This window comes from Notothenia rossii (genome assembly GCF_949606895.1).
Source record: "Notothenia rossii genome assembly, chromosome: 5".
In the NCBI taxonomy this organism is placed as follows: domain Eukaryota; kingdom Metazoa; phylum Chordata; class Actinopteri; order Perciformes; family Nototheniidae; genus Notothenia; species Notothenia rossii.
The window spans coordinates 9,950,965-9,975,964 of NC_136903.1; the positions used below are offsets into that span (position 1 = coordinate 9,950,965).

At 41.1% G+C, this 25,000-nt stretch overlaps 2 protein-coding genes and 1 long non-coding RNA gene across 13 annotated transcripts in view; 1 reads left to right on the forward strand and 2 right to left on the reverse strand.

Moving 5' to 3' along the window:
* LOC307038700 lies at positions 1-22,489 on the forward strand. Of its 5 annotated transcripts, XR_013808058.1 has the most exons (5): positions 1-48; positions 490-561; positions 14,631-14,952; positions 19,849-19,936; positions 22,052-22,489. It is a non-coding gene; the product is annotated as an uncharacterized lncRNA (long non-coding RNA). The 5 variants fall into 5 exon arrangements; XR_013808059.1 differs by having other exon boundaries at positions 7-561; positions 22,052-22,488; XR_013808060.1 differs by lacking the exons at positions 1-48; positions 490-561 and adding an exon at positions 1,366-3,606 and having other exon boundaries at positions 22,052-22,488.
* Positions 4,309-9,069, reverse strand: LOC307041155 (uncharacterized protein; the record flags this gene model as incomplete). Its single annotated transcript, XM_079684479.1, has 4 exons — positions 4,309-7,075; positions 7,165-7,317; positions 7,412-7,639; positions 8,965-9,069. 4 exons carry the CDS (start codon positions 9,067-9,069, stop codon positions 7,058-7,060), a joined length of 504 nt encoding a protein of 167 aa, XP_079540605.1. The 3' UTR covers positions 4,309-7,057.
* LOC307038696 (zinc finger MYM-type protein 1-like) overlaps positions 9,020-25,000 on the reverse strand; it is an 18,998-nt gene continuing 3,017 nt past the window's right edge. Inside the window, exons 1-11 of one of the 7 annotated variants that reach the window (XM_079680306.1) lie at positions 14,054-14,113; positions 11,901-11,975; positions 11,711-11,786; positions 11,493-11,591; positions 11,115-11,291; positions 10,853-11,028; positions 10,267-10,442; positions 10,004-10,173; positions 9,685-9,922; positions 9,277-9,539; positions 9,020-9,145 (exon numbers count right to left, since the gene is read on the reverse strand). In XM_079680306.1, coding sequence (XP_079536432.1) covers positions 9,693-9,922; positions 10,004-10,173; positions 10,267-10,442; positions 10,853-11,028; positions 11,115-11,291; positions 11,493-11,591; positions 11,711-11,786; positions 11,901-11,975; positions 14,054-14,056 — 1,182 coding nt within the window. In that variant the 5' untranslated portion in view covers positions 14,057-14,113 and the 3' untranslated portion in view covers positions 9,020-9,145; positions 9,277-9,539; positions 9,685-9,692. The other 6 variants (XM_079680305.1, XM_079680307.1, XM_079680308.1 and 3 more) reach the window with 6 other exon arrangements.

Below are 25,000 nucleotides of genomic sequence, written 5' to 3' on the forward strand. Positions count from 1 at the left end.
TCTGTTGGAAGGATTGTCGGTGGAAAACTGTGCAAAAGTGGAGTCGTGGTAAGTTTTAAATGAAATTATAAACATGGCTTTCTGCTGGCAATCGGTATTTTACTAATCTATATTCTCAGTTGGAGCTAACTCCAGTTAAGCTAATATTCTCAGTTGGAGCTAACTCCAGATCTTTAAGCTAATATTTTCAGTTGGAGCTAACGTCAGTTAAGCTAATATTCTCAGTTGTAGCTAACTCCAGTCAAGCTAATATCCTTAGTTGCAGCTAACTCCAGTCAAGCTAATATGCTCAGTTGCAGCTAACTCCAGTCAAGCTAATATTCTCAGTTCGAGCTAACTCCAGTTAAGCTAATATTCTCAGTTGCAGCTAACTCCAGTTAAGCTAATATTCTCAGTTGTTATGCTGTAATATTAGAGTTAGCTACAAACTGAAAATCCAACAGGTAGCCTACTGAAGAAAAGGGAATTCGTTTTTTTATTATCCCCCAGCAATATCTGACGCCCTCAAGACCGAAGTCAGTTGGAAGGATTGTCGGTGGAAAACTCAAAAGTCGAGTCGCGGTAAGTTTTAAATGAAATGATAAATATGACTTTATGCTGGCAATCGGTATCTTACTAAGCTATATTTTCAGTCTCAGTGGAGCTAACTCCAGTTAAGCTAATATTCTCAGTTGGAGCTAACTCCAGTTAAAGAGCCTGTGACAGACTCCCAACAACTGCTGTGCAATGAAATATTGGGCTACTAGTAATCTCGAACCGTCAGTTTAAAAAAGAAGGTGGGATACTGTTCCGATAAATATCAATAATTTCGAACATCACTGGGTAATTCCTTTGACTAATTTTGAAGTTTTGGGGGAAGCCGGAAGTGACGTCAATGCGGGAATGCTTCACTGTGCAGAGAGCCAAACACGGACAAAGTGTGTTGTCATGCTTAGAAATTGTGAAATACTGAGTTTAGGCACGTTAATAACGTTTTAATGAAGTTGACTACAGTATATTCATATTTGTCAGTGCTTTCATGTCAATCCAGTGAACATAAACATAAATGATCGTGGTGAAGATGATGATTAAATAAAAATCGGTAGTGAGAGCTGCTGAATTTCCTCCCGTAGGATGTGATATAAAAACAAATCGATTATTTTTGTAGTTGTAAACTCAAGTGGATGAAACTACATTTATTAGTGCTTTCATGTCAATTCGGCGAACATATGATACATTTGTGACAACCCTGTGGTTGTCCACCAGGTGGTGCTGCTGTAACCTGTGTGTTTGTTGTAATCAGCAGTGATGGGACCCACCTGTGGACTTGATTCCAGGATATAAGAGGGCTGCAGAACAGGCTCTCGCTCTCTCTCAGCTGGTAAAATAAATGATTGTTTTGGGCAACTCCTGTGTGGAATTGTTGTCCTTGTGTTACAAGCAGAGCCAGCTTGTAACATATGGGGGCTCGTCCGATCCAAGAACCAGATGATAGTTGTTTACTTGATTTGTTTGCCTTGATTGTGTAGACAGTTTGTTCCTGGTGTGGGGCATTAAGGAGTAGCTTTGGAATTACCTTTCCTGATAGACATAAGCAACATCTCCTTTAGGGGAGCATGTTGGTTAGTTATTTTTGTTTGTTATTTTTGTGCATAAACATGATTCGACATTTTTTTGTCATGGGTACACGTCCGTGGCTGTCTTGGTGAGTAACAGCTTCGCTGGGGCTTTACCGGGTCATTGGGTAAGTGTTTAAAACACCTGTCGTGGCATGCATGAAGACTAGGGTGAGACAAGATAGCTAGTATTGGGTAGGCAGTTAGCTAGGGGAGAGGTATTCCAGAGTGAAACAAAAAATATATATATATATTTTTAGGTGTCCTTGCACCAGGTTCAAGGGAGTTTGCATAATCTACATTGACAGATTTTGTTAAGTGTCCCAGTGTGGAACTGCTGGAAAAATGTACTAAAGACCAACTGTTAAAAATTGCAGAGCATTTTGAAGTAGACGTCCCAAAGCAGGGTCGTAAAGACACCATAGTGACTATGTTACACGCCCAGTTGGTACTGCAAGAAGTTCTGCCAACAGTGGCTGTCGATGATGGTTCCAAGGAGCAGTTGGCTGAGAAGGCAGCTATAAATCCAGAGCGGCAGAGAAGTGCATGTTTTTCTTTGTTTGACTTTGGTGAAATGACATTTGAACAGAGAAAGGAAATAATGCTGCTGCAGTACCAACAAGACAGTGAACGTGAGGAACGAGCAAGTGCTCGTGAGGACCGGGCTAGAGCTCGTGAACAGGAAACTGAGAGGGAGCGTTTAAGGTTAACTACAGTGGTGCGGGAAGCTAAATTGCAACAAGAGCGTTACAAGTTGGACCTCATCCAAGAGGGTAAGCTTTCTTCTGGGGTATCCCCAGCTACTTTTGATGTAGCTTATAACTTGAGGTTGTTACCGAAATTTGAGGAGAAGACTGTAGATTCGTTTTTTGGACTTTTTGAGCAACTTAGCCAAAGATGACAGTGGTCTGATTCAGAGAAAACATTGCTGTTACAGTGTGTGTTAACTGGTAGGGCTCAAGAAGCATTTTTTGCATTAAGTATGGCGGAGAGTGAAGATTATTTAAGGGTAAAGACTGCAGTGCTAAAAGCTTATGAGTTGGTGCCTGAGGCCTACCGTCAGCAGTTCAGGAAACTAAGGAAGTCAGAAGGACAGACCTATGTGGAACTTGTTCGGGAGCTGACGATGACATTTAATCGGTGGGTCACGGCTTCCGAAGTAGTAAATCTTAATGATTTGAGGGAATTGTTCCTTCTTGAACAATTCAAAGATATCCTTCCAGAACGCGTTGCTACGTACCTGAATGAGCATAAGGTTAAAAATGTAACAGACGCCAGGGTGTTAGCTGATGAATACACTGGGGGAGCAGAAATAACTGGTCTGGCGACCCCAGATGTAAAGTAGGTCTGGGTACTTGCTACTTTTCTTTGGGTAAAGGACACCAGAAAAAGGAATGCCTAGTACTTGCAAAAACTAAGGGACTCCAAGATGTCCAGTTTTCCAGGCCTGTTGCCCTTGCAGCTTCTCCCCACAAGGTTGCTAGGGATGAGGCTATAGCTGCGGTTAAATTCCATACTACCCCACAACCAATTGCTGCTGCGGCTTCAAACTATGGACCAGCCCTGCAAGAGGTGAAGCCTCGCCCCTCCCAGTTGGCAGATTAAATTGATCCAGGGTATGCCCCTTTCATACGAGAGGGTTATGTGTCTTTGCAAGGAAGTGAAAACAAAATCCTTGTAAAGATACTGAGAGACACAGGTGCTATCGATTCATACATAACTGAGGGTGTTCTTCCATTTTCCTCTGTAACTGACACTGGAAGTTGTGTATTGTTCAAGGGAATGGGGATGCAGTTGTTGTCTGCTCCACAGAATCGGTTGGTGTTGCCCTGTGATTTAGGGCAGGGCGAGGTTGCCATGGGAGTCCGGCCATCTTTGCCTGTTCCGGGAGTGGAAGTCATCCTCGGACCTGGCTGGCGGCAGAGTGTTGCCTGATGTGCCTCTTTCACCAGTGGTGTCCTCTAAGCCAGTGGGGGGCGAGCTTGCTAACCCTGAGAAGAATCTGACAAAGGTAGTTCCAGCTTGTGCAGTAACACGAGCCCAGACCTATAAAGCACAAGATAAAAAAGTCATTTCTGAGAATATTGTTTTACATTAAATGATCTTGAGGAGGATGATTTAAAAATTGTTTGTTTGAGCCGGTCTGCATTTCCTGATGAAAAAACAAACCGATGCTTTTTGTAGTTGTAGTACACCAACATGGATTAAACGTGTTTTTTTTCCTACAATGTTGGGGATATTAATGGATAAAATGCACGGATTATGATTATTATTATTATTATTATTATTATTCCGACTCCGATCGGGACACTAGGTCAACCGTTTCCCCACAGCGAGGCTCCCCCCGTTGACAGTTTACGTGGGCTGGGCTGGGTGTTGTGGCGGACTGGCCATCCGGACTAATCCCGATGGGCCGGTACCGAAGTAGGCCGGTCGGATAAGTCACTAGCACATCCCCCCCCACTCCCCCCGTTGACAATTTACTAGCGGTACCGAAGTGGACCGGTCGAGTGTCCCGGGATGATTTTTAGTCCCAGTCCACCACTGGCTACATGACCGTATGATCGCCCATATTGACGCACCTAATTCCTAAACTTCTAACAGATACAACATACAGTGATGCAAATTAGTCGCTTTTCGGCGCCTCCCGCTTTTTTAACGCTGATTTGGGTGACTTGTGTAATTCGTGGAGAACCGAAGAGTTTTCGTTTTTGGGGGGGGGGGGGGAAGGGCCGTCTGTCCGTCCGTCCGACTGACGCCCAACTTCTCACTTCAAAAAAGAAGAAGAAATCTTGATCGCAAAATAATTAAACAAGCGAGTGCCTGTTTTTCCTGGCCAAGGACAAGTTTCTTGAACACAACACGAGCATAACGTGTCTTCACGTGGTTTATGTCTCGTCTGAAATGAGTGTAGACTAGACTAGAGTGCTTACAGAGAGCACCGGTGCTCCAGCTCTTCAAATATTGCAGTACCCATAAGGAGCCGTACACACCGCAGTGTTTGCGTGGCTGTGTCTTTAGTTGTAGGCACAGTGGCGATCTGTTGTTATTAGCATCTGGTTAGCTAGCTATGCTAACGAATTTAAAGAGCTTTTCTACAACCAGGTGGAAGAGAGCTCTCCTGAGAGGCTCAAATAACCTCAGCTCTGTGACGTTAAGTCACACCTTGATATGATCATTATAGTTATTAATGAGACATTAGAGACTAAATGAAAAACAGGTATAAAATACTATATGACAGTAACAAAAAAGTTGTTTAAAATAACAAGAATAGAGTTTAAAAGGGGAGTTTGTTTGTTTGTAGCCTTTATTTAACCAGGTGAAAGCCCCTTGAGATCAAAATATCTCTTTTTCAAGGGTGACCTGCAAAAGTGATTTGTAAAATATCCAAAAAGAAGAATCTGCTTACAGTTCTGTTTCATATGGGTGTTGAAAGATGTATCCATAGATCTCTTCATGTTGCTCTCAAAGTGCACCAGATTCCCACTAGAGGAGGTTAGGTCCCCCCCACATTTAAATCATGTTCACATGGATATGGAACTAAATAACTTTGCACACATTTTGTGTCCATATCTTTCTGTTTTGGTGCTCATGCCACAACTGTGCACGTGAATGCATGTGCGAGTCATGGTAAGATATCTGGATTAAGAGGTTGCTTTTTCTTTGCACAGCATGAAAGGAAGGCCAAATTAATGGGCTGTGATTTTAGTATTTTTAAGCAGAGGTTGAGTTCAATAATTTGTACGGCCCTCGAAGGATGTTGTAAAAATTGAAAGGAAAAAGGTTTCCCACCCCTGCTGTAAATAACAATAAAACCCCTTGATTTATAACTTAACATACCTGTCTCTACTGATCTGAGTATATTATAAAGAATAGCCAGTTAATTGAAGCATTATAGCACAGGACTTTGTCAGGTGGTATATTACGCTATTTTTTTTCTGCTTCGAATAGTTCTCTCTTTTTTCACCATACCTGTGTTTGCATCACTGAACATAAACCGATCCTTCAGCCTCATGAGCTCTCAGACACGTTCAAAATAAAACTGTCAACGCTGTCTGAGCTTGCTGCTGTGTGCGCCATCGTGTGTTTACATGCAGATGCTGGGATCCTGAACGGTGCAGCTGGAGCGCTTGGTCCGCAATGACGTCACACATCATTTGGCGGGATTTGAAGAATCCCCGAGAAGATCCAGAATATGGTCAACATTGAAGGGCAGATTAATGGTTATCCAAGTACAAATATCCAAAATCAGTTCAGTAACGGTTTTCAAGGGGACAATATTTACTCAAATTGATGTGTTTCAGTGTTTCCCACAGAATTTGACTATTCGTGGGCCCCCCCCCCCCCCCCCCCAGGGGCAGACGCCTTATTCCAAAGCAATTTACATTAGATTACCGTAATTTTCGGACTATAAGCCGCGCCTTTTTTCCCATTTTTCGACGCTGCGGCTTATATAACGGTGCGGCTAATCTATGGATTTTTACAGCTAACGGCCACTAGGGGACCTCCTAAATCTATGGATTTTACAGGTTACAGTCCACCACCTTTAACTCTATGGGCTCTATGGCCGGTCCGCGGACCCCCAACTTTAAGTGGCGGGTTCCAGCAGGAAAAGCTGGAGACGGAAAAGAGTGAGACAGGTAGCGCGCAAAAGTAAAAATGGAACCGAGAGTGGTACGAGAGACAGAACGAGAGCAAGACAGACAGACATTACGAGAGCGAGACAGTTTGTCCCCGTACCACTGGTTGAAAACCGCTGCTGTAGATCACTGCCGGTACGTGCGCTGGGAGCGCACCGTTTAAGTTTGAAAGTTGAAAAGTTTGTGTGTCTGAAACGCTATGTGATACAGTACAGTTTACACAGAACATGTTCTGTAGCTGCTATTACACTAAATGCTAACACTTGAATACGTTATGCAAATATGCAACTTGTTTGTTGAAATGTTAATAAATGGGAGCTTCCTCAAACAGCCATCTCTTTCCCTTCAATCCCCTCTGTGCACGAACCCTTACATATGGTAATTAAACATTAAAACACCTGCGGCTTATAGTCCAGTGCGGCTTATATATGTACACATCATTCAATTTAGCTGCTGCGGCTTATATTCAGGTGCGCCTTATGGTCCGAAAATTACGGTACATACATTTACATTTAATTACATTCTCCCTGGAGTAACTGAGGGCTAAGTGCCGAGTTCAAATCCCGCCTGGAACACCACCACTATGATGTCTAACAAACAAAATAAAATTTGGCTCAGCTACACAACGCTTCAGATGTTCAGACAATGTGCAAAGTTTGCAGCCTACTTGTTGCAAAGTTTGCACCCTTTGTCTTGACATCCGATTTTACGGGGCTTCCTGAAAAAATATTCTAATGCCCTATCATATGGGAAGGCCTCAGGACAGGGTCCATTTATGGAGATCTTCAAGCAGGCAGCCAGGTGTTCTCCTTGGAGCTGGTTTCAGACGTCTGTTTTCACCTGAGGATGAAGCAAAATAGAATACCACAAACTGCACTAATAAAGAAAACGCATAATAATTTGTTGTGCTTTTCAAAGTGATGCTTTACCCTGTTCATCGCCGAGAAATCGCGTTCACAGTTGACACTAGAAACGGGGATAACTAGTCCTATGCCCGCAAGGAGGCTCAGGCAGGGGTAGAGCTCAGCCCATTCATTACATTCGTTTGCCAGCAGACTCATGATCTCATCCTGTTTTTTGTTCTTGAAACAAACATTTGGTTTACCATCATGGCATTGTTGTGTGTGTGTTGTGAACCATAGTTGATTGTAGTCATAATCAGCTTAATTCACCCACCTTGAATGTCCCAGTAAGGTGATTCTTGAAGGATAACCACTCCTGGAGGACGTCATTCCCATGTTGAGGGAGACATTTCCTGGCAAGAGTCTGCAGATAGGAGACTATCGTATCATCTTGTAGAGCAGCTGATTGCGGTCCCAAGACACTAAAGGCCCCAAGGATGTCGAGATCATGGAACCTCCTGTCCAGGTGTATTTCCAGGCCTGTGATGTAAGGGTGGATGACCTACAACAGATCAATATATTTTTAGGAAGAGCCTACACCCCCTTTACTACAGTCATTAAGGGCTAGGCCCATGGGCGCGGGAAGGGGGGTGCTGAGGGCGCTGTAGCACCCCCTAGCGGCAGGCAGGGGGTGCGGAGCTCCCCTGTCTGAATTATTATTTGACGGTTATTGCTGCTCCCGCTGTGCATAATCTGTGTAATATGTAGCCAATAAATTCCACATTGTTGGTAAAATAATATTTTGGCCGTAGCCCCGGACAATTCTACCTCAATAATATAATACATTAACCGTGCTTTACGTGAACCTCATCAAGACACTAGAGAGGACGGCAGGACTGTAATTTCCCGTGTTCAGTGAATGCAACAGAGGCAAGACACCAGACCAATCAGAGAGTTGCATGGAAATAAAAGTGTGCTTGTGTCATTCAAGCTCGCGGCTCTGTGTGTGTGTGGAAATAGCGCATTTAGTGTGTGTGAGAGAGGGGGAGAGAGAGGGACCGGTGCCAGCAGCAGGGATCGTGTTGATAGCATCTGGTTAGCTAGCTGCACTAACGGACATACGGAGCTGTTTGTTCCACAACAAGCTGGAGGAGAGCTCTCCTCTCAGACTGAGAGGCTCAGGTGAGTTAAAGGACTCTCTGAGTGTTTAGATAGTTAACTTTAGTCTAAGTTATCTCAGTGCGTGGGTCTCAAACGGTTTGGTCAAAAATTATTCAAAAGATTATTTCCGCGGCACACCCTCACATGATCATTATAGTTATAAAAAAAATAAGAGAATAAAGGAAAAACAATTATGAAATACTATATGGCAGTAAAACAAGAATACAGTTTGAAAGGGGAGTGATTTGTAAAATATCAATAAAGAGAAAGAACATCTGCTTACAGTTGTGTTTCATCTGGGTGTTGAGAGATGTATCCATAGATCTCTTAATGTTGCTCTCAAAGTGCACCAGATTGATGCTTTTAACTTCAATATTTAAAAAAAATCTTCCCGGGGGAGCATCCCCCCGGACCCCCCTAGAGGAGGTGAGGTCCGCTCCCCACTCGTAAAAAATAGCACTTTACCCCTGCCTATATGCCGTGAGCTGATTATCGAGCCTTCATTGTAACAGTCGCGGGTTTACTGTGTGTTTGCGTGTGGGGAGTTTTTTTGTGCGTGCTCTATGGTGCCCGTAGTACTGTTCACTGGAGTCCAGCACCTCCCGCGCCTCTGGCTAGGCCAGAGTTTGTTCAGGACTACAAATAATAATAATAATAATAACACAAATAAACATTTTCTTTGAAGAGGAAGGGGGAAATTCATTCATTTTAAACTTAGGCATTTACCTCTCGCTGGAATCTGGCCCACTGCTCCTCCCTAGGCACTTCTTGGACATCTCGCCCTCTCCTCCTCGTGCTGTATATTGAAGGCTCCAAGTCCTTGGGGATCATCGAGGTCCTGATGGAGGCGAGACAGGAATGATCCAGGGAGCGGAGTCTGTCCGGCCTCTTTGATGCTCCTCAGAGTCTGGATTGTGGCAGGAACCTACATTTAGGTTAATAGCTGCTGTTTTGTATTGGTCAGACATGCAAACAACCCTCATTTCAATGTATCAAATCAAACAGATTTTAATAAATAGAAGTGCACATTTAGCATACCTGCAGCTTGATGTGTAGAAAGTTGACCTGTGGCTTCTGAAAGATTTTGGACAGGCGTGTGAGATGGGGCAAAACATCAGCCTGAAGGTAAACAGCTGCCACAAATCTGTACGTATAGTAGCACAGAATGTGTAGAGTCCCTTTGCCCCTGGACATCTCCTCACTTCTGCCTCCTCTGCCAAGGCTCCAAGGACTGCACTCAGGTTCCTCTGTAGGGTCTTGATGGCCTTGTGCTGAGAGAGCCAGCGTGTGTCCTTCACTTCCTGGAAATGTTGCAATTAAAGACATAAATAGTTATGAATAGACAGACAATAACTACTGTGGTATCAGATTACTGTACATTATCAGACACAAGGATTAGTTATGAATAGACAGAAGATAACTACAATGGTATCCAATTACCATTACCTTCATTTTCAAGTCACTGACACCCAGGGTGGTGGATGCTGCCTTGAGTGTTGCGGTACGGTTGGCACTGTTTCGGAAGTAGAGATGGAGATGTTGAAGGTGGTCTCTGAAAGTGGCCATGTACCTGACATCATTCGATGAGTCCTTGCAGACAAGGGCCAATCTGTGAGCAGCACAAGCCACAACCACAATCTTGGGGAGCTGTCTGCAAGTTGCTTCGCAACCCCATTCAAACGCCCTGAATTTAAATAAAAATGATTTAGTGACAAACATGGGATACAACAAACAACATAATCTCACATGGGCATAAAATAATTACCTGTCATAACGGCAGCTCCGTCTGTCCCGAGTCCATAAAGTTTCTCTGTTGGGAGGCCCTTCTTCAGCATGACATCCTTGATGGCGTTCACGACAGTGTTTGCTTTGCCATCGGCAATAGCGACCAGGTCCAGGAATTGATTTAACACATGTCCCTCCTTATCCAGGTATCTGAGAAAAAGCATAGGCAAGTATTTAGTATTCACAGTTCAGGAACCTGGATTAATGGGATTCTGACATCTAACCAAATAAATGTTCCCATACCGGACATGCACATCAAGTTGCCTGATAATTGACACATCTGTGCTCTCACCGACTTCCAGGCTAATTGCCTGCGATGATTTCATCTCGATGAGAATGGGCTCCTCAACGACTTGTGCTAGGATCTCAAGCATCTCGTCGATGATACGATGAGACCTATAATTATTCCTCTGGTCAATCTATACATCGGGAAAAGGGAGGAAAATAAGGACTTTGTAATTTGGTAAACATTTTCATTAAAGGAGCAGGAGGCGGCCGCCGAGTTATGGCAGAATGTTTAATTTCTCATTGTATCTTGACAAAAATCGATAGTAATCAAACAAATAAAAACGTTATAGAAATGAAAAACATCCGTAGTCTGTGGAAGGGGCAGGAGCGAAAACAAAACATCCAATCAATCGCATCACCAAGTTGATTGGAATGGCCTAGCTGTCTGTTAAACTGCCTAATGAACACGCATTGTTAATGGGCTTTGGAGGCATTCTGATTTGAAATAAAGTCTAAGTTCAGCCAAAATCGACAGCCATCTCCTGCTCCTTTAATGTAAAGATTGAATTTAATTTTTAAATAATGGCTAGGCTACCTTTACCTTTAATTTCCTGAAATAGTCACACCCTAGAAGCTCAGCCAGGCTCAAAAGCTTGGGGTAGTTTGTGTGGAGGGCCAGTTCATTCTTTATGAGCCAGTAAAGACACTTGAACCCACCAATGATTGCCTCATGCTCCAAAACAATAGTGGGCTCAAAGGAGTTCATCACTGAGATGTCTGTAAATTACAAAATATTAAAAATAATTAGAAAAGTATTACTCAAGTTATGTTATTATATACCTGCTGTTGAAATTGGAACATACCAGATGCAAGAGATGCCTGACATCTGATGCTCTCCTGATGGTGCTCTGTAGCAATGTGCCGGTCCAAGTAATCTTTTCTAAACGTCACAGCTCCAACCTCAACAAAAGGCCTCTTTCCCCCGCCACGTCCTTTCTTAATTGCAGGCTTGTGGTGCCTGCACAGTCGACAGAACATCCCTAAAAAGTAGAGCAATAATTTATCATACTTGCTAAATAGCCACACATATACCTGATCATTTATTATTTGTCGATATGTATATATTTTTAATCTTTAACTAATATAGGCAAGAAGAAGACAAGAAAGAAAATGAGAAATAAAAACATGTCTGATTTTTTATTCCTGAATCATAGCACAAATTATGCAGATATTAAATGTACCATGCTGTGTGTGGTATAGCCATGGCTTAAATGGAGGCATATTCAACCACTCTGGATCAAATCCAGTGCGTCTATGCTTGCTGCTTGCTGATGTCTTGTCTGCAAGGCACACAATTACAGAAATGAAGCACAGAAGAATAGAAATGATGCCTCAAAAATCTGGTTCTCTGAAAACCTGACCTGCTTCTATATCTCTCTGTGTTTGCTGTCAATCTCACCTGCTGCTTTTGAGCTAGCTGGCTCTGCCACGGCTCCCTGACCCTCTCTTGTTCCTACACCAGCACTGGTTGAAGCCTGGAAATTTTTCAAACAAATTAATTGGATAGCTAATCACACTGGTCGGACTGTTCAGCTTTCCCACGTGTGTCCCACCAACGTGTGTTTCTAGCTAGGTACTCTTGCTAATACCTCTATTCCAGGCTGTCTTTGCTCCTCTTCAGGAAGAGCCCATTTCTGCCTCTGAAAATATGTCTCTATATTCATCTGGATTGAGGGAGCAAACATCATTCAGCGTTAAAGCGAGTTAAAGAATTAAATGCAGTGGGTAGTCAGTGCATGACATTAAGGAGGATGGCCCTGTGGGCCATCTAAGCTAATTTACAGATGGCCCTAAGCCCAATAGAGATTGCCCTGAAAAATGTGCACGGACGAAATGGCACAAAGGGTTTGGGGGGCCTCCCCCTAGAAAATTTAGATATTTTGCAGGTCTTACTGTAGATTCTGTCAGGTGCATTCTCTAGACTGAATTATAAGATGAACCACCACAATATAATATTGTACAATTTCAATTTTATTCTTCATTTCACTTGTTTGTTTGTTCTTGTTTGTGTTTGCTCGCTTGCATGCCCTGCATAGGAAATACTTAAGTTGTTGGTCAACACACTTTCCATCTGATGAAGGCAAATGCCTTCCCAGATGTAAAAAAGTAGAAAACATTACATTCAGTTGTAACTGCCAAAACAAACATTATTTACACTATTATGGCCCCTGTTAAAAATGTTTGTAATGTTATCTACTGTAAGTTGGTCGAACGAATGCCTGCTCATCCGGAAGCTGACCGAGCAGACCCCAGCAGGGTTATGGCTAGAAAGGATCCGTCTAGTGTAAATATGACGTCACGTTCTCGTTGTAACTCTCGTTGTAATCGAAGCGGCTCGGAAACACATCTACAGCAGTAACATGATGCAACATACACATTAATGCAGCAGCAATATTAATAGAGAAACATCAGACATAATAGTAAAACACTGAAAGGGAACATTTTATTGCACCAGGAACTATCTTAGGACTTTTACTACGACAACGTTGACTTGCCTGTGAATAAAAAATAAACCATAGTGTTGGTGATCTAGTGTTGTCATTCTTTGAACACCAGCAAGACCGCTAACACCCTATTTCAACAATCACACTCCCTTTCATTGACATAATTAATAGATAGTTTAGCTTCTCACCATCATTTTCTGTGGCCAACTGATGTTAACAATCGTAACTGAGAGGCTGCCTGCCAAACGTAAACATTCAGCCAAACTCTCGCGAGAGTTTTACACAAGACGGATCCTTTCAAGCAATAACCCCCGAGCAGCAGTCGAGCAGCAGTCGAGAGGAGCCGAGCGCATCCGCGAAGCACACAAAATGGTGACGTCAGATTTCCCGTTAGCCGGCAAATCTAAATCTTTTCGGTCAAAATAATTTCCCTTTAGCGCAATGCCGCTTCAGTTGCGCCACATATGTGACAGACAAGAAGAGTATGTGACAGACAAGAATAGTCAATTCTAATGTCTAAAACTTAATGTGGAGAAAGAGATGTCCTGTATGGGTTGATTGTGCGTTGATCTGTTGGTAATGCCTCGGGGTTCCGGTGGGCATGTAAATAAATGCATAATGCTGCGCTATACTTTGCGGCCTCACCCAGTTGCATAGCGACACTTATTGTTTAGGTGTCTTTTAATAAGCAGGTAGTCATATCATTAGCTAGAACTACCTGGATCTGATCGATATGGACATAAACGCGAGTGAAGTCTAATCTGACGGGAGAGAGAGATCAGCTGCTGCTGACGAGTCGACACGCAGCGCTGCATGATCACATGCAGCGGTGAGCGGACAAAACACACACTTCAGGTTAGAATATCACACGTAGCTATTTTAATTACCTCTCAAACTACCGTAACTAGTTATAGATATGTTTAGTTTTACTGTCTGGTCACTAATTACAGGATCCGCGAGCTGCATGATACTGGCATAATAGATTGCCTGATTGGGCAACCAGCAGGTGAGGCTTCATTGCCCGAGCTAAATACTAGATGGCCCCGGGCCATCGGGCAGTCCTTAATGTCGAGCCCTGGTAGTTGACTAACGTTAGGAGCGCTATAATATTACACAGCGTGCTAACCTCGACAACCCAGGTAGCTACTAGCTAGCTAGGCTCCTTTCATGCTTGCTAGCTAATAACTTATTTGAAGAGCTGGGTCTCCGCGATTTACAGCGTGATACGAACATAGAGACTAACTTATCAGAGTTAACTTGAATACATCCATTTTGGACAAATGTATGCATATACCAACCATTCTTGAAGTGATTCTCCGGCGCGCATAATCTTGTTTCCAACTTCAGAAATGTCTTGCAGAGAGGGCGGGGCGGGGCTCAGGGGCCGTTGAGAGCAAAGAGCGTGCAAAGAGGGTCTGAGTGGGTTACTGCGCTCTACAATGAAATATATATTTTATTCAAAAATTATTATTTTTTTAATGAAAAATAATTTTTTTTACATGTTTTTTTTATTTGTGGCCCGTCACAAATAAATCAATATATGGGAAACACTGGGATGATGGGGGAAACTCGTGTCACAGGCTCTTTAAGCTAATATTCTCAATTGTTGATCATTTGTGTGCATAACAGCGGTGACAGTGTCCAGCCTGCATTCACTTATCTCTGTAGGTGCGTATCCCATATTATTATGAACATGTATTAATGATCAATTAAGCCATCATTCACCTTTTAAAGCATAAGGATTATCATAAAAAATGATTTCTTCTAATTTAAAGACTTCTAAGTATGTGAATAAGTTTGCAGTTTGGAAAAACTTAAAAGGTTCCTGTGTTTATACTCTTAAAACTAGTAACTTTGTGCCTCTTTCTGTTCTAGGCCATGTTTCACATTGTTGAGTTTCTGGAAACCCAAGAGGTTGAAGTAGTTCCAGCGCTGTGGGTTGCAGATGATACCTGTCAGTGGCCAGCTCACTACAAGCACGACGACTTAATTAAAGCCATACGAAATGAGAAGCAGCCTGAACACATGTGGGAGGCATTTAGTGTCCGAATTCTATATACAACTGGTATCCAAATAACATATTTACCATGAGGTAAATCTCAAACTCTCAAACTCCCTCAAGCGGAAACCCACACTGATCTTCAAACAGCAGAGGAAGAAGACAAGGATGACCTCCCAAAAAAAAGCGTAAAAGGCTGTAAGTATTAAAGTGCCATTCTACTACTATTGTTATAGATGTAAATGTTATGGAAAAATCTAATGTCAACATGTGTGAATTTTTTCAGGTTCTCAAATCTAATATACGACCTCTCAAGAATTGAGACTAACATACCTTTACAGAGAAGTTTTTATTTTTCATAACTTAAGTATTTAAACAAATATATTAAAAACACCATCTTAAAAAATGCTGCTCTGAAAACAAAATGCAGTGGGTTTTTCCTCTCCTCCAAACTACCTTTCTGGGGGGCGGGGCTAATGGAAGGCCATTTGAAATATGTGTGCAATCATAATAGCAATATGTATACAGCGTTTCGTGAATATCGGAATAACTATATCCGAGTAGTTTGGAGTAATTTGCGACATGTAAATAGTCAAAAATGTTGTATTCGCTGTTAGCTTACGACCTTCACGATTGATTTATCAAAAATGTAATCCGCAATTCTTCATGACATTGGCCAGGGGCTGAACCTGTCCTGCATTGGAATTTTTCCGATCATTCCCCTAGGAGGAGTTCGCAAGAATATGCTTCAAATGGCTGAAAAACGCACATCTTTCAAAATGGCCGACTTTCTGGGGGGCGGAGCTAATGGAAGGCAATTTGAAATATGTGTGCAATTATAATAGCAATATGTATACAGCGTTTCGTGAATATCAGAATAACTATATCCGAATAGTTTGGAGTAATTTGCGACATGTAAATCGTCAAAAATGGTGTATTCGCTGTTAGCTTATGACCTCCACGATTGAGCTATCAAAAATGTTCTTCTCAATTTAGCATCATATTGGATAGGGGCTGAACGTGTCCTGAAGTTCTGAGAAACTATATGTGACTACCACACAATAGGGGGCGCTAGTGAGTAGGGCTGGGCGATATATCGAGTTTACACGATACATCGTGGATTGCACTACATGCGATGTCGTAAATGACCACAACGTGAACATCGAGTATTATGTTGTCAAATCAGTTCATCATGAATCAGCGATATATCGTGTATCGCGATATAGTAAGTAAATATCGCGATATAATTTAAAGACCATATCGCCCAGCCCTACCAGTGAGCAGTTTTTTTTGAAAAATTACGTTTTTTTTTTTACATTCTCGAAAAGGTGATGGGCTGTGACGTGTGTCCCAAGTTTTGCGTTCCGAAGCACATTTTAGCACATCGTCATAAAAAAAAAAGTACAGGCCACGCCCACATTTGTCATTCGTTGTGACACTTTAAATATAAGTTCATACTCATCCCCAGAGTATGTCTAAAGAAAAAAATATTTTGTCCATCAGTTCATGAGTTATACATTTGTCATGTTTTTGGCGCCCCCTATAGTCCAAAATGAAAATTACTTTTTGTGCCTATTCCCCAATACAGACTGAACCTTACCACCAAAATCTGTGTTTTTTTGGTACATTGTTGATGAGTTATGAGCATTTCTATCTAAGCCCCGCCTTTTTGCGAACACGTTTAGAGTAGGGCCGGGACTCGATTAAAAATATTAATCTAATTAATTACAGGCTTCGTAATTAATTAATCGCAATTAATCACATTTTTAATCACATATAAATATTTGACCTGAGAACAGTGAGAAGCAATTTTTTTCACATGGATTTTAGTATACCATTGAATAATGACTGAATACATAAGCTTAAGCAACAAAACATTGTTTATTTTTTTCAATGTGGTACTTAACCAAGACCAACAGAAAAGTGCAATTTTTGCCATAAAGTGTAGCAATAGCATATTTAGGAATATAGTACATTTCAGAGATTCAGGTAGCCTATAGGTAGGTAGACCTTCTGTAAACTATAACACTTTGTTTTTTAAGTAAAACACAATACTTTCAAGTACATTCAGAACATTGGAAACCCTGACTATTAGAAAACATCTCTCTGTTGCTTCAGAGGCCATAACAGACTTTGTTGATTTACCAACAGTTGATTTAAAAAATCTAATAAATGTCAGTCCAACTCTCTCAATAACCTTGGCCAAAACAATAAACAGTTCAACATAAAGTGCCAGTTGCACCAACAACATAATACATAGTTCAACATAAAGTGTACTGTACCATTTAAAATAAAATAAAAAAGTACCAGTGATTGACCTCAATCCCTCCTATTCTTCCAATATCCTGATGAAAAATAAAATCTCTCTGTTGCATAGGCCACTGTTTGATCAACGCGAATTGGGTGTGGGTCCTTGTACTCCGAGTCGGGCTAATGTCCACGCTAGCTGCTATAGGTTTTGCATTGAGGTGATACTTGAGGCTTGATGTGCTGCGGTGATATGCAAATTCCTTTTTGCATAATTTGCAAACAACCTTGCTCTTATCGACGCTTCCATCCGTCCGTTTTTTAAAACAAAATGTCCCATCCATGGGGCCAACCAAAGCGGTCTCATCAGCTTCTTCCTTCATGTTTGACTATTGTTCACTGTGGTTTGTTGTTGTCTGAAGTCATGAACGTTAGTTGGTGCTCCAGTATAATCGGTACCCCTGAAACTCATCCAGTGAGAAACGTTCCGCGGTACAAAAATAAGTGCGATTAAAATGCGTTAATTTTTGTGTAATTAATTAATCTTAATTAACGCGTTAAAGTCCCGGCCCTAGTTTAGAGTAATGACGTCCACATTTATCGACTGAACATGCTCATTTCCTACGATAATGTGTCTGACCCTCCAGCGATGCTGTATATTGAGTTTGGTGTTGAAAAACAAAAAATTGAAATTTAAGTGAATATTTAACTGTTTTTAAAATTATGCTAATTAAAAGAAAAAGCTTAGGGGTTCCTTCGTGCAAGGACGCCCTTGGGACCTAGCGCTCAATGCTCGGGCCCTAACTATGTCACAGTTGTTCCATTATGAAACCACAGGATGTAGCATTTTAAAAAAACACCAAATGTTCCCCGGAGCCTCTGCTCTGAACCGTGTGGCTTTGTGGGTGTAGTAGGCAGGCGTATTTATGTTGCACAATTCCTTACACAAAGCACTTTCAATGTGTCATACACACACACACATCAAAATAAACTAAGTCTGTATATATGCTACTTTTATTAAATCCTATAGAGATAATTCTGATGTAAAATAAATACATTAGAAGGCAACACAAAAGGACAGGGTTTAAAGCTTTTAGGGTGAGGTGGTGCAGGGTTACTGAATAAATCTTCAATCACTTACTTTTGGAACAGTGACGTACTTTATGCTGAGCACCTAAAGAGTCTGGCTGTTAAGATTGTAAAGCAGATTTATATAGAGTGATTTCACAATGACTTCAGTTTCCCATTGGGTCTTTAATCCGGTCAATCCACTGAATAGGGTTGGTGAGGGACACATCACACAATTCACTTGATAAGGCTTTTGGAAATACATTTAATACCGTCTTTTTTTGGTTGATTCTATTCAAATATATGATTCAATAATCATTTGTTAATTTTCTTTCATTCACGTGTTAGTTCTGATTGATGAAATTCATGGTGTGGCAACTGCCACTGGTTTCCTCTACACTTACACTGAAACTTGCCAGAAAACCTGTTTCATCATAAATCAGTTAGTACTGCACCCTCAGCCAGTGCATGTAAAAGTCAAAACGAAAGTTATAGTTTGTGTTTCTCGGGAAACGCTAATGTCTTCGCTCTGCCTGTCTGACCGTGTCAGGGTTGCAACACAGCATGCTGCAGTGAGAGATACACAGCAGGCTTGTTAACTTCAATTATTAAATGGAAGTCAATATGAGTTTAAACAAAAAATAAAATAAATAACAACATTAAGTGCAGTCCTAAAGGGTGTGCTGCTGTGTGAAGAACAGAAAGGAGGCCAAAAAACTAACTGGGACTATGGTGCACGGCCCATTTGTTAAGGAACCAGAAATCTAAATACAATTCTCTAGCGTTTTTTTTAATCAATCTACGAACCGCTTCTGTCGGCCCACCCCTAGCACTGAATCAGTATTTCATCTACATAATTATGATTTAAAATAAATACAACAATTCAAAAATGACAACAGAAGCAAAGCAACCAGATGTGTTGTTTTGTTTCACCATAGCAGCATGCAGAGAACTGCCAAACCCATATAAACTAATACAATAACATTTAAAAAGTTCATTATTTTCTGTTCAGACATTAAGCTTTACTTTCTCTCAAGCTGTCAGCTCACCACAGTGACTGTAACCCTGTGGCTTGTGTGGAAGTGGGTTAAGCCCCCTCTGTGCACGGCACGGTGTTCATGCTTCTTCGTTCCACTTTGCAAAAACAATCTACCACATTTCACCAATTGATTTTTCCTATTACAAACTATGAAGTTGGATGTTGAAAAAAAGTTGGTTCAATTCTCTCTCGAAATATTTCTCTACAACAATAAATAACAACATTTTTTAAGATGTATTGTGTTTGTAGTTTATACTTTAATACTCCCTTCACAACACAATTGTAAAAAAAACACCAACTATGATGAAATTGTTGACTTGTCATAGATTCATTCATTCTCATATCTTCATCCATTTTGTTTACGTGACTGCTATTTTTATATATTTATTGTGGTGTCATGTATATATTTTTATACTGTATATTTTTATCTTTGGGACGGTGGGAAGCGGTATTTCGGTCTCCCTGTTCGTACCACACATACACATCGATACATCCTGAATGGTGCACAGAAGAACGTGACAAAGCAAGAGTACTACAGAGGACAAGAGTTTCGTGTTCTCATGAGAAGAAACAAATGGCCCTGACTTTGGCAGATAACGGATTGGATGAAATGTTAATTTGTGATTTCTTTTTCTTCCATATTTCATAATGCCACCAGTTAAGCTTGAATATGACATGTAACTTATTGTCATTTAAATAATATCATCTTTCTCTGTCCTCTCCACATTTGTCTTTCTCAGAAAACAGAAGTGCACGTTTACAGCCGCCCAGGAGCCTCGGCCATCGCCGCCTCTTCCAAGATGTGAAGCCTTAAAGAGCAACTTGCAGGTTAGAGACACCAGTAAATAAATGTGTAGGAAAATGATGAATACACTAGATTTTCAAAAATATATACAGAAATATACACTACAGTGACATCTGGCATCGTTTTAGTAAGACATTTTTACTTCCGCATAAAAAAGCCTCCGCACGTGACCTCCCGCGTGTGACGTAACATGGGGGAGAGCGGCCGGTCTAACGTATGAATAAACATGGATCACAATGCTAGTTTTGACACCGAAGAGGTTGAAAATATATATTCGAATGCATATGATTATAATTATGAGCCTGCTAGGCGTCCAAGAGACCAGGAGCAGCCAAGGATTAGAAAAAATAACGGCCATCGGAGAGAAATGGAGCTTTGGTGTGTGGAGAACCACTGGAGAACAGAGCAGCTGTCTTGGTGAGTGACCGGCGTTAGCTAGCTAACGTCAGTCACATCACAACATTGTAAAGTTAGCTATCATATATCAGGCTATAACTAAAGTAGTATTGATAATATAGTAACGTTATTGCCAGGACTGTTGATACTGATCCATAACAGAATGCGTAAGTATCAGCCGTATCTCGTGTTACCTAATGCAACTCCACACTACGGTGCTGTGTACCGGAGGGGAGACGCGAGATACGGCTGATACTTGACGATCTGGCGGAGAAAGGTTGTGGAGCCTCCGTTGATATGCCGTTGTAAATGGCTTGATGGAAGGCAGGTGTGTAGTCGGGGAGGGTGCACAGCTGATTGCAGCAGGTGAGTGGAGGTTGAGCCGGGAGCCAGGAGTGACAGCGAGAGAGAGCAGCAAAGGGGGGGAGAGAGATGTAATACGGTTTCCTAATAAACGTATTGCTTGATAGGCTTCAGCTGTGGAGAGTATGTGCTGCAGGGAGGTGGATGCACCTCGCACAACGCACCCAGGAACGAAAGCTAGCTCCTGTCCTTTTCCTGTTAGGGAAACTGGACTCGATGTCCTGAAAGGCTGGAGTTTGTGCAACCTGCACAAACTCCAGCTCACCATGATTACAAATGGTGAAATGCAATGTAAAATTACCGAAAAAATACCAGCTCTCTAAATCACAACCGCTCAAACCAAGTGCAAACTATTACCGCGGATTGGGCAGAGAAGGAGTTGAAGAAAGTTGCTCCCCCATGTGACGTAATATGACGCTAAAAAAAAAATTTTTAGTAGCAGAGCTCAAAACGGCTCCTTTCCTTCTGAATTCCTGCCCTTATGTCTTGTAAAACATATCAAATCCTGCATTAACTTTTTTCATTTTAATTTTCAAGCAAGGTTAAGCATAAATGTAGTAAAAAAAAAATACCTGCAAGTTGCTCTTTAAATGTCCACAGGCCCCCCCCATCATTTATCTACGAGTAAATGCACTTGCGTGATTGCCAACTGCTACTACCAGTGACAAGATCGAACTTATTAACCATATAGTTTCAGGTTGGTTAGGTTTTAATTCAGTTAAACTGTCGATTTTCTTTAAAATACTTGTTATAATCCCCTGTGAGCTTAATTTGTCTCGACTGAAAAGTCATTTAAAAAAAAAAGTAAAACATAAAAACACCTTGATTTGTTTTTAGTTTAATCCTGTTAATACCAAGAGCATGGCAATTATGAAATCTTGACTTTTAGCATTTAAAAGTTCTTTAAAGTAATTATAAAAGTAAGTCGTTTACATTCTGATTTGATCTCATTACATCAATTAACCCCAACTGCTGCCAAAAACCATGACATGATTGTTTGCGATAAATCCCCTTGTGTGTATACTACTACGTTGTAATCATCCAACTATAATCTTAAACTTCAATATAAAGTAAGCAGCTATATTTTATTTAATACAACTGGCTCTGGAAACCTTCCGTCTAACTATAAAGCTTGTTTGCTTATCATCATCTGCCCTACTCATTATATGCAATTTATGAGGAGCAAGTATCAAGATGAGGGATTGATATCCATTATTGCTAAATCATTAGTGCCTTTTTTGTGTTTATGACTACCAAATAAAGATTATTTTAACCTTAAATCACGAGAACCAGTTATGAAATGCTCTGCTTGTCACAAGTTAGACACATCTATTGTTGTTTGTTTGGTTTGGCTCATCTTAACTCTCCTGTCATTTCAGATCTCGCCTTCCTCCAGGCCCTTGTAATCAGCTCACTTCCCTCACCTGGTCTTCCCAGCCCTTCCCCTCACCTGTTACTCATTCCCTTATCACCCCACAGTATTTATACCACCTCACTATCACTTGTCTTTTCCGCCAAGCTCTCCAGTGAGTGTTATTCTCTAGCCTAGATTTTTGTCCTGCCCGGTTTTTGATCCCTGCCTGCCTGTTCACGGATCTTGAGTTCCTGCCTGCTCCCTGTTTGGTTTTGGTTGCCTGTCTGACGGATTTCCTGGTTTGGACCCTGCCTGTCCCAAACCTGAATAAACTGAACATTGCTAAAAACTGCTTGTATCTGAGTCGTGCTATTGGGTTCTGATCTGTACCTGTGATTGTAACACTGCTTTATGTTGTAGTTCAACACTTATTCTTCTGTAGAAAGAGACTATACTTTAATACCATTGTTAAGATGTTCATTGACAGTAAATCTAAATATTAAACTGAAACACTGTCCCCCCTGTTGTGGTTTAACAGCTGAGAAGAGACCACACAGATCTCCAACAGCGCATCAATATCTAAGGGTTGTACATGTAATCTGCTAGTTTTGTATTTACTTTCAAATGTTCTTCTGAATGTAAACTATTTTTATATTATTGTTAGAGTTCTTAAACTCTTTCAAATGAGATTTGTGCTTGTAATATTTAATTCATTTGTAATCAAAGCCTTTCAGCAGCTTCTATTTGTCTCCATTTCTGCTGTTCTCGCCGTCTTTCTAAAGCAGGTTTGTCTTCATGGATCTTTTTAAAGCAGTATTCAAAGATTTATTTATATTTTAATTGAGCTAATTGACTTAAAATGTTTTATTTTTGTGTGTTTTATTAAGTGGTTTAGCAAAACTGATTGAGTGGGTTTCCTGCTAAGACTTTATTGCATTTAAATTTTAGAAAATCTATGAATCCATTTCAAATGTACATGTTTTTGGTCCTTTCAGACCAGAGACCGGAAGGTGGTTGGAGACATGGAAGGAGCCCGACAGTACGGCTTCACCGCCCGCCGCCTCAACATCTCGGCCATTGTCCTGGGTTCCATCATGTTCCTTATTTTCATTATTACAGTCACCACTGTACTTGAAAGCAGGCCGCCCAAAGATACAGTGGCTTCAATAACAATTATAGAGGTTAAATTGTGTGAGAGTTGTCTGCAGCAGTGGCTTGGTGATTATTCTCTTTATATGCTTTGCGGTTATGGCTTCTGCTTTTTACTTATATCTTCAAGCAAAACGTTTTTGTTTTTGTTACAAAAGTCTTAAATGGTCATAATGTTTCCATAATGACAATTTCTTGTAATTCTTGCAAGACTTGCCTCATAAATTATAATTCCCTGTCGGCAACAGTTTCATTTTGTGCTAAACTGTAACAGATGTTGTTTTCAAGATAAAGAACCCCACCCAAAGAAGAAAAGGGAACAGAGTATATACTAGTATTTCCATATTCTACTATTTTTGGTGGACTATTGAAATGTTATTGTCTGTAACTTTTTTTACTGTAACTGTCCTGCTATCTCAAAACACTCTTATTTTAAGCACTCCATGCATTGTATTAACACTGCATGAAGTGCTCAGAATAACTTTGTTCAGAAAATATGTTTTTGCAGGGCTGCCAACTCTAACACATTGACCATCAGATTCAACCATTTAAAGACATTTAGTACATTACATTAAAGGGTAAGTGAGCTCTAATGATATTGTAACACTTCACAAATGTACTCCGTTTTAAACTCTCATATATTTAATTTCTTTCAGTGGTCATTTTTGTTGTGATGTAATGCTCTCAGGTAGATGCTGACTGTATCTGTATATTGCCGGCTGAATGATGGTCATGCTCTCCCACTGATGGTATATGTTTATTGCACACCCTTGCAAGTATATAATCAATACCAACGTAAGAGCAGCAACCCGGAAACGGATTCCGGCGCGCCGTCTGGAAGGAAAACTAATTTCTCTAAAGGCTCATCGAGGATCGATTATCGAGGAGGCTGTCTGGAGGAGCCGTGACCGAGGATACACTGATTTAGAGGAGAGAGGAGTGTCTCTGGAGGAGCTATAACCGAGGGTACACTGAAGTATTCTCTGGAGACGATTTCAGCCAACAGTGATGTTTAAAAGAGGCGTGACGCATGGCTGGATGTCAACGAAGCACAGCTCTGCAAACTGTTCCCGTTGTGATTATAAGTTATTCAAGATGATCAAATGTGCATCAGACTTTCTGCCCTTTACCGTTTGTTTGTTTGTTTACTCACTAATCACATCTCCCCTGGATGTTAGGTTATGCTTTCATTGTGAGGCGATGTTTACAGTGAGAACAGCTGCTGAGGTCAGTGCAGAAAGCAGAACAGTGTATAATATATATCGCTCAATAATATATGTAACAGGCCTACATTTCACACTTTATTTGTAGGCTTTTTTTTCATGAAACCATATAGTGCTTCACATAATAAAATATACAAGGGCTGTAGCCTGATATTTAGTTATGCTTTAGGAGCTGTTTGTGTTTGTTGTACAATGTGCAGGTGTGGTTGTGTGTGTGTGTGTGTGTGTGTGTGTGTCTGTGTGTGTCTGTGTCTGTGTGTCTGTGTGAGTGAGTGAGTGAGTGAGTGAGTGATGAGTGAGTGAGTGAGTGAGTGAGTGAGTGAGTGAGAGAGAGAGAGTTGATGGTGCAGGCAGACAGGCGGGTCTTAGTAGCTTAAGGTAGTATGGTCAAAAATGGTACATTCTCCATTAGCTTACGAGCTCCATGTTCAAGCGATCGACTATTCCTTCGCAATGTAGTATCACATTGGATATGCGCTTAAGTTGCCCTAGATTGGAATTTTGGAATGAAAGTGGCTCTGTACCTTAATAATATAAAAGATTGTATTGGCGTGCATTTCCTGTTCGGAAAGTGGCGCTGTACTGAGAGTGGCAATTTTATT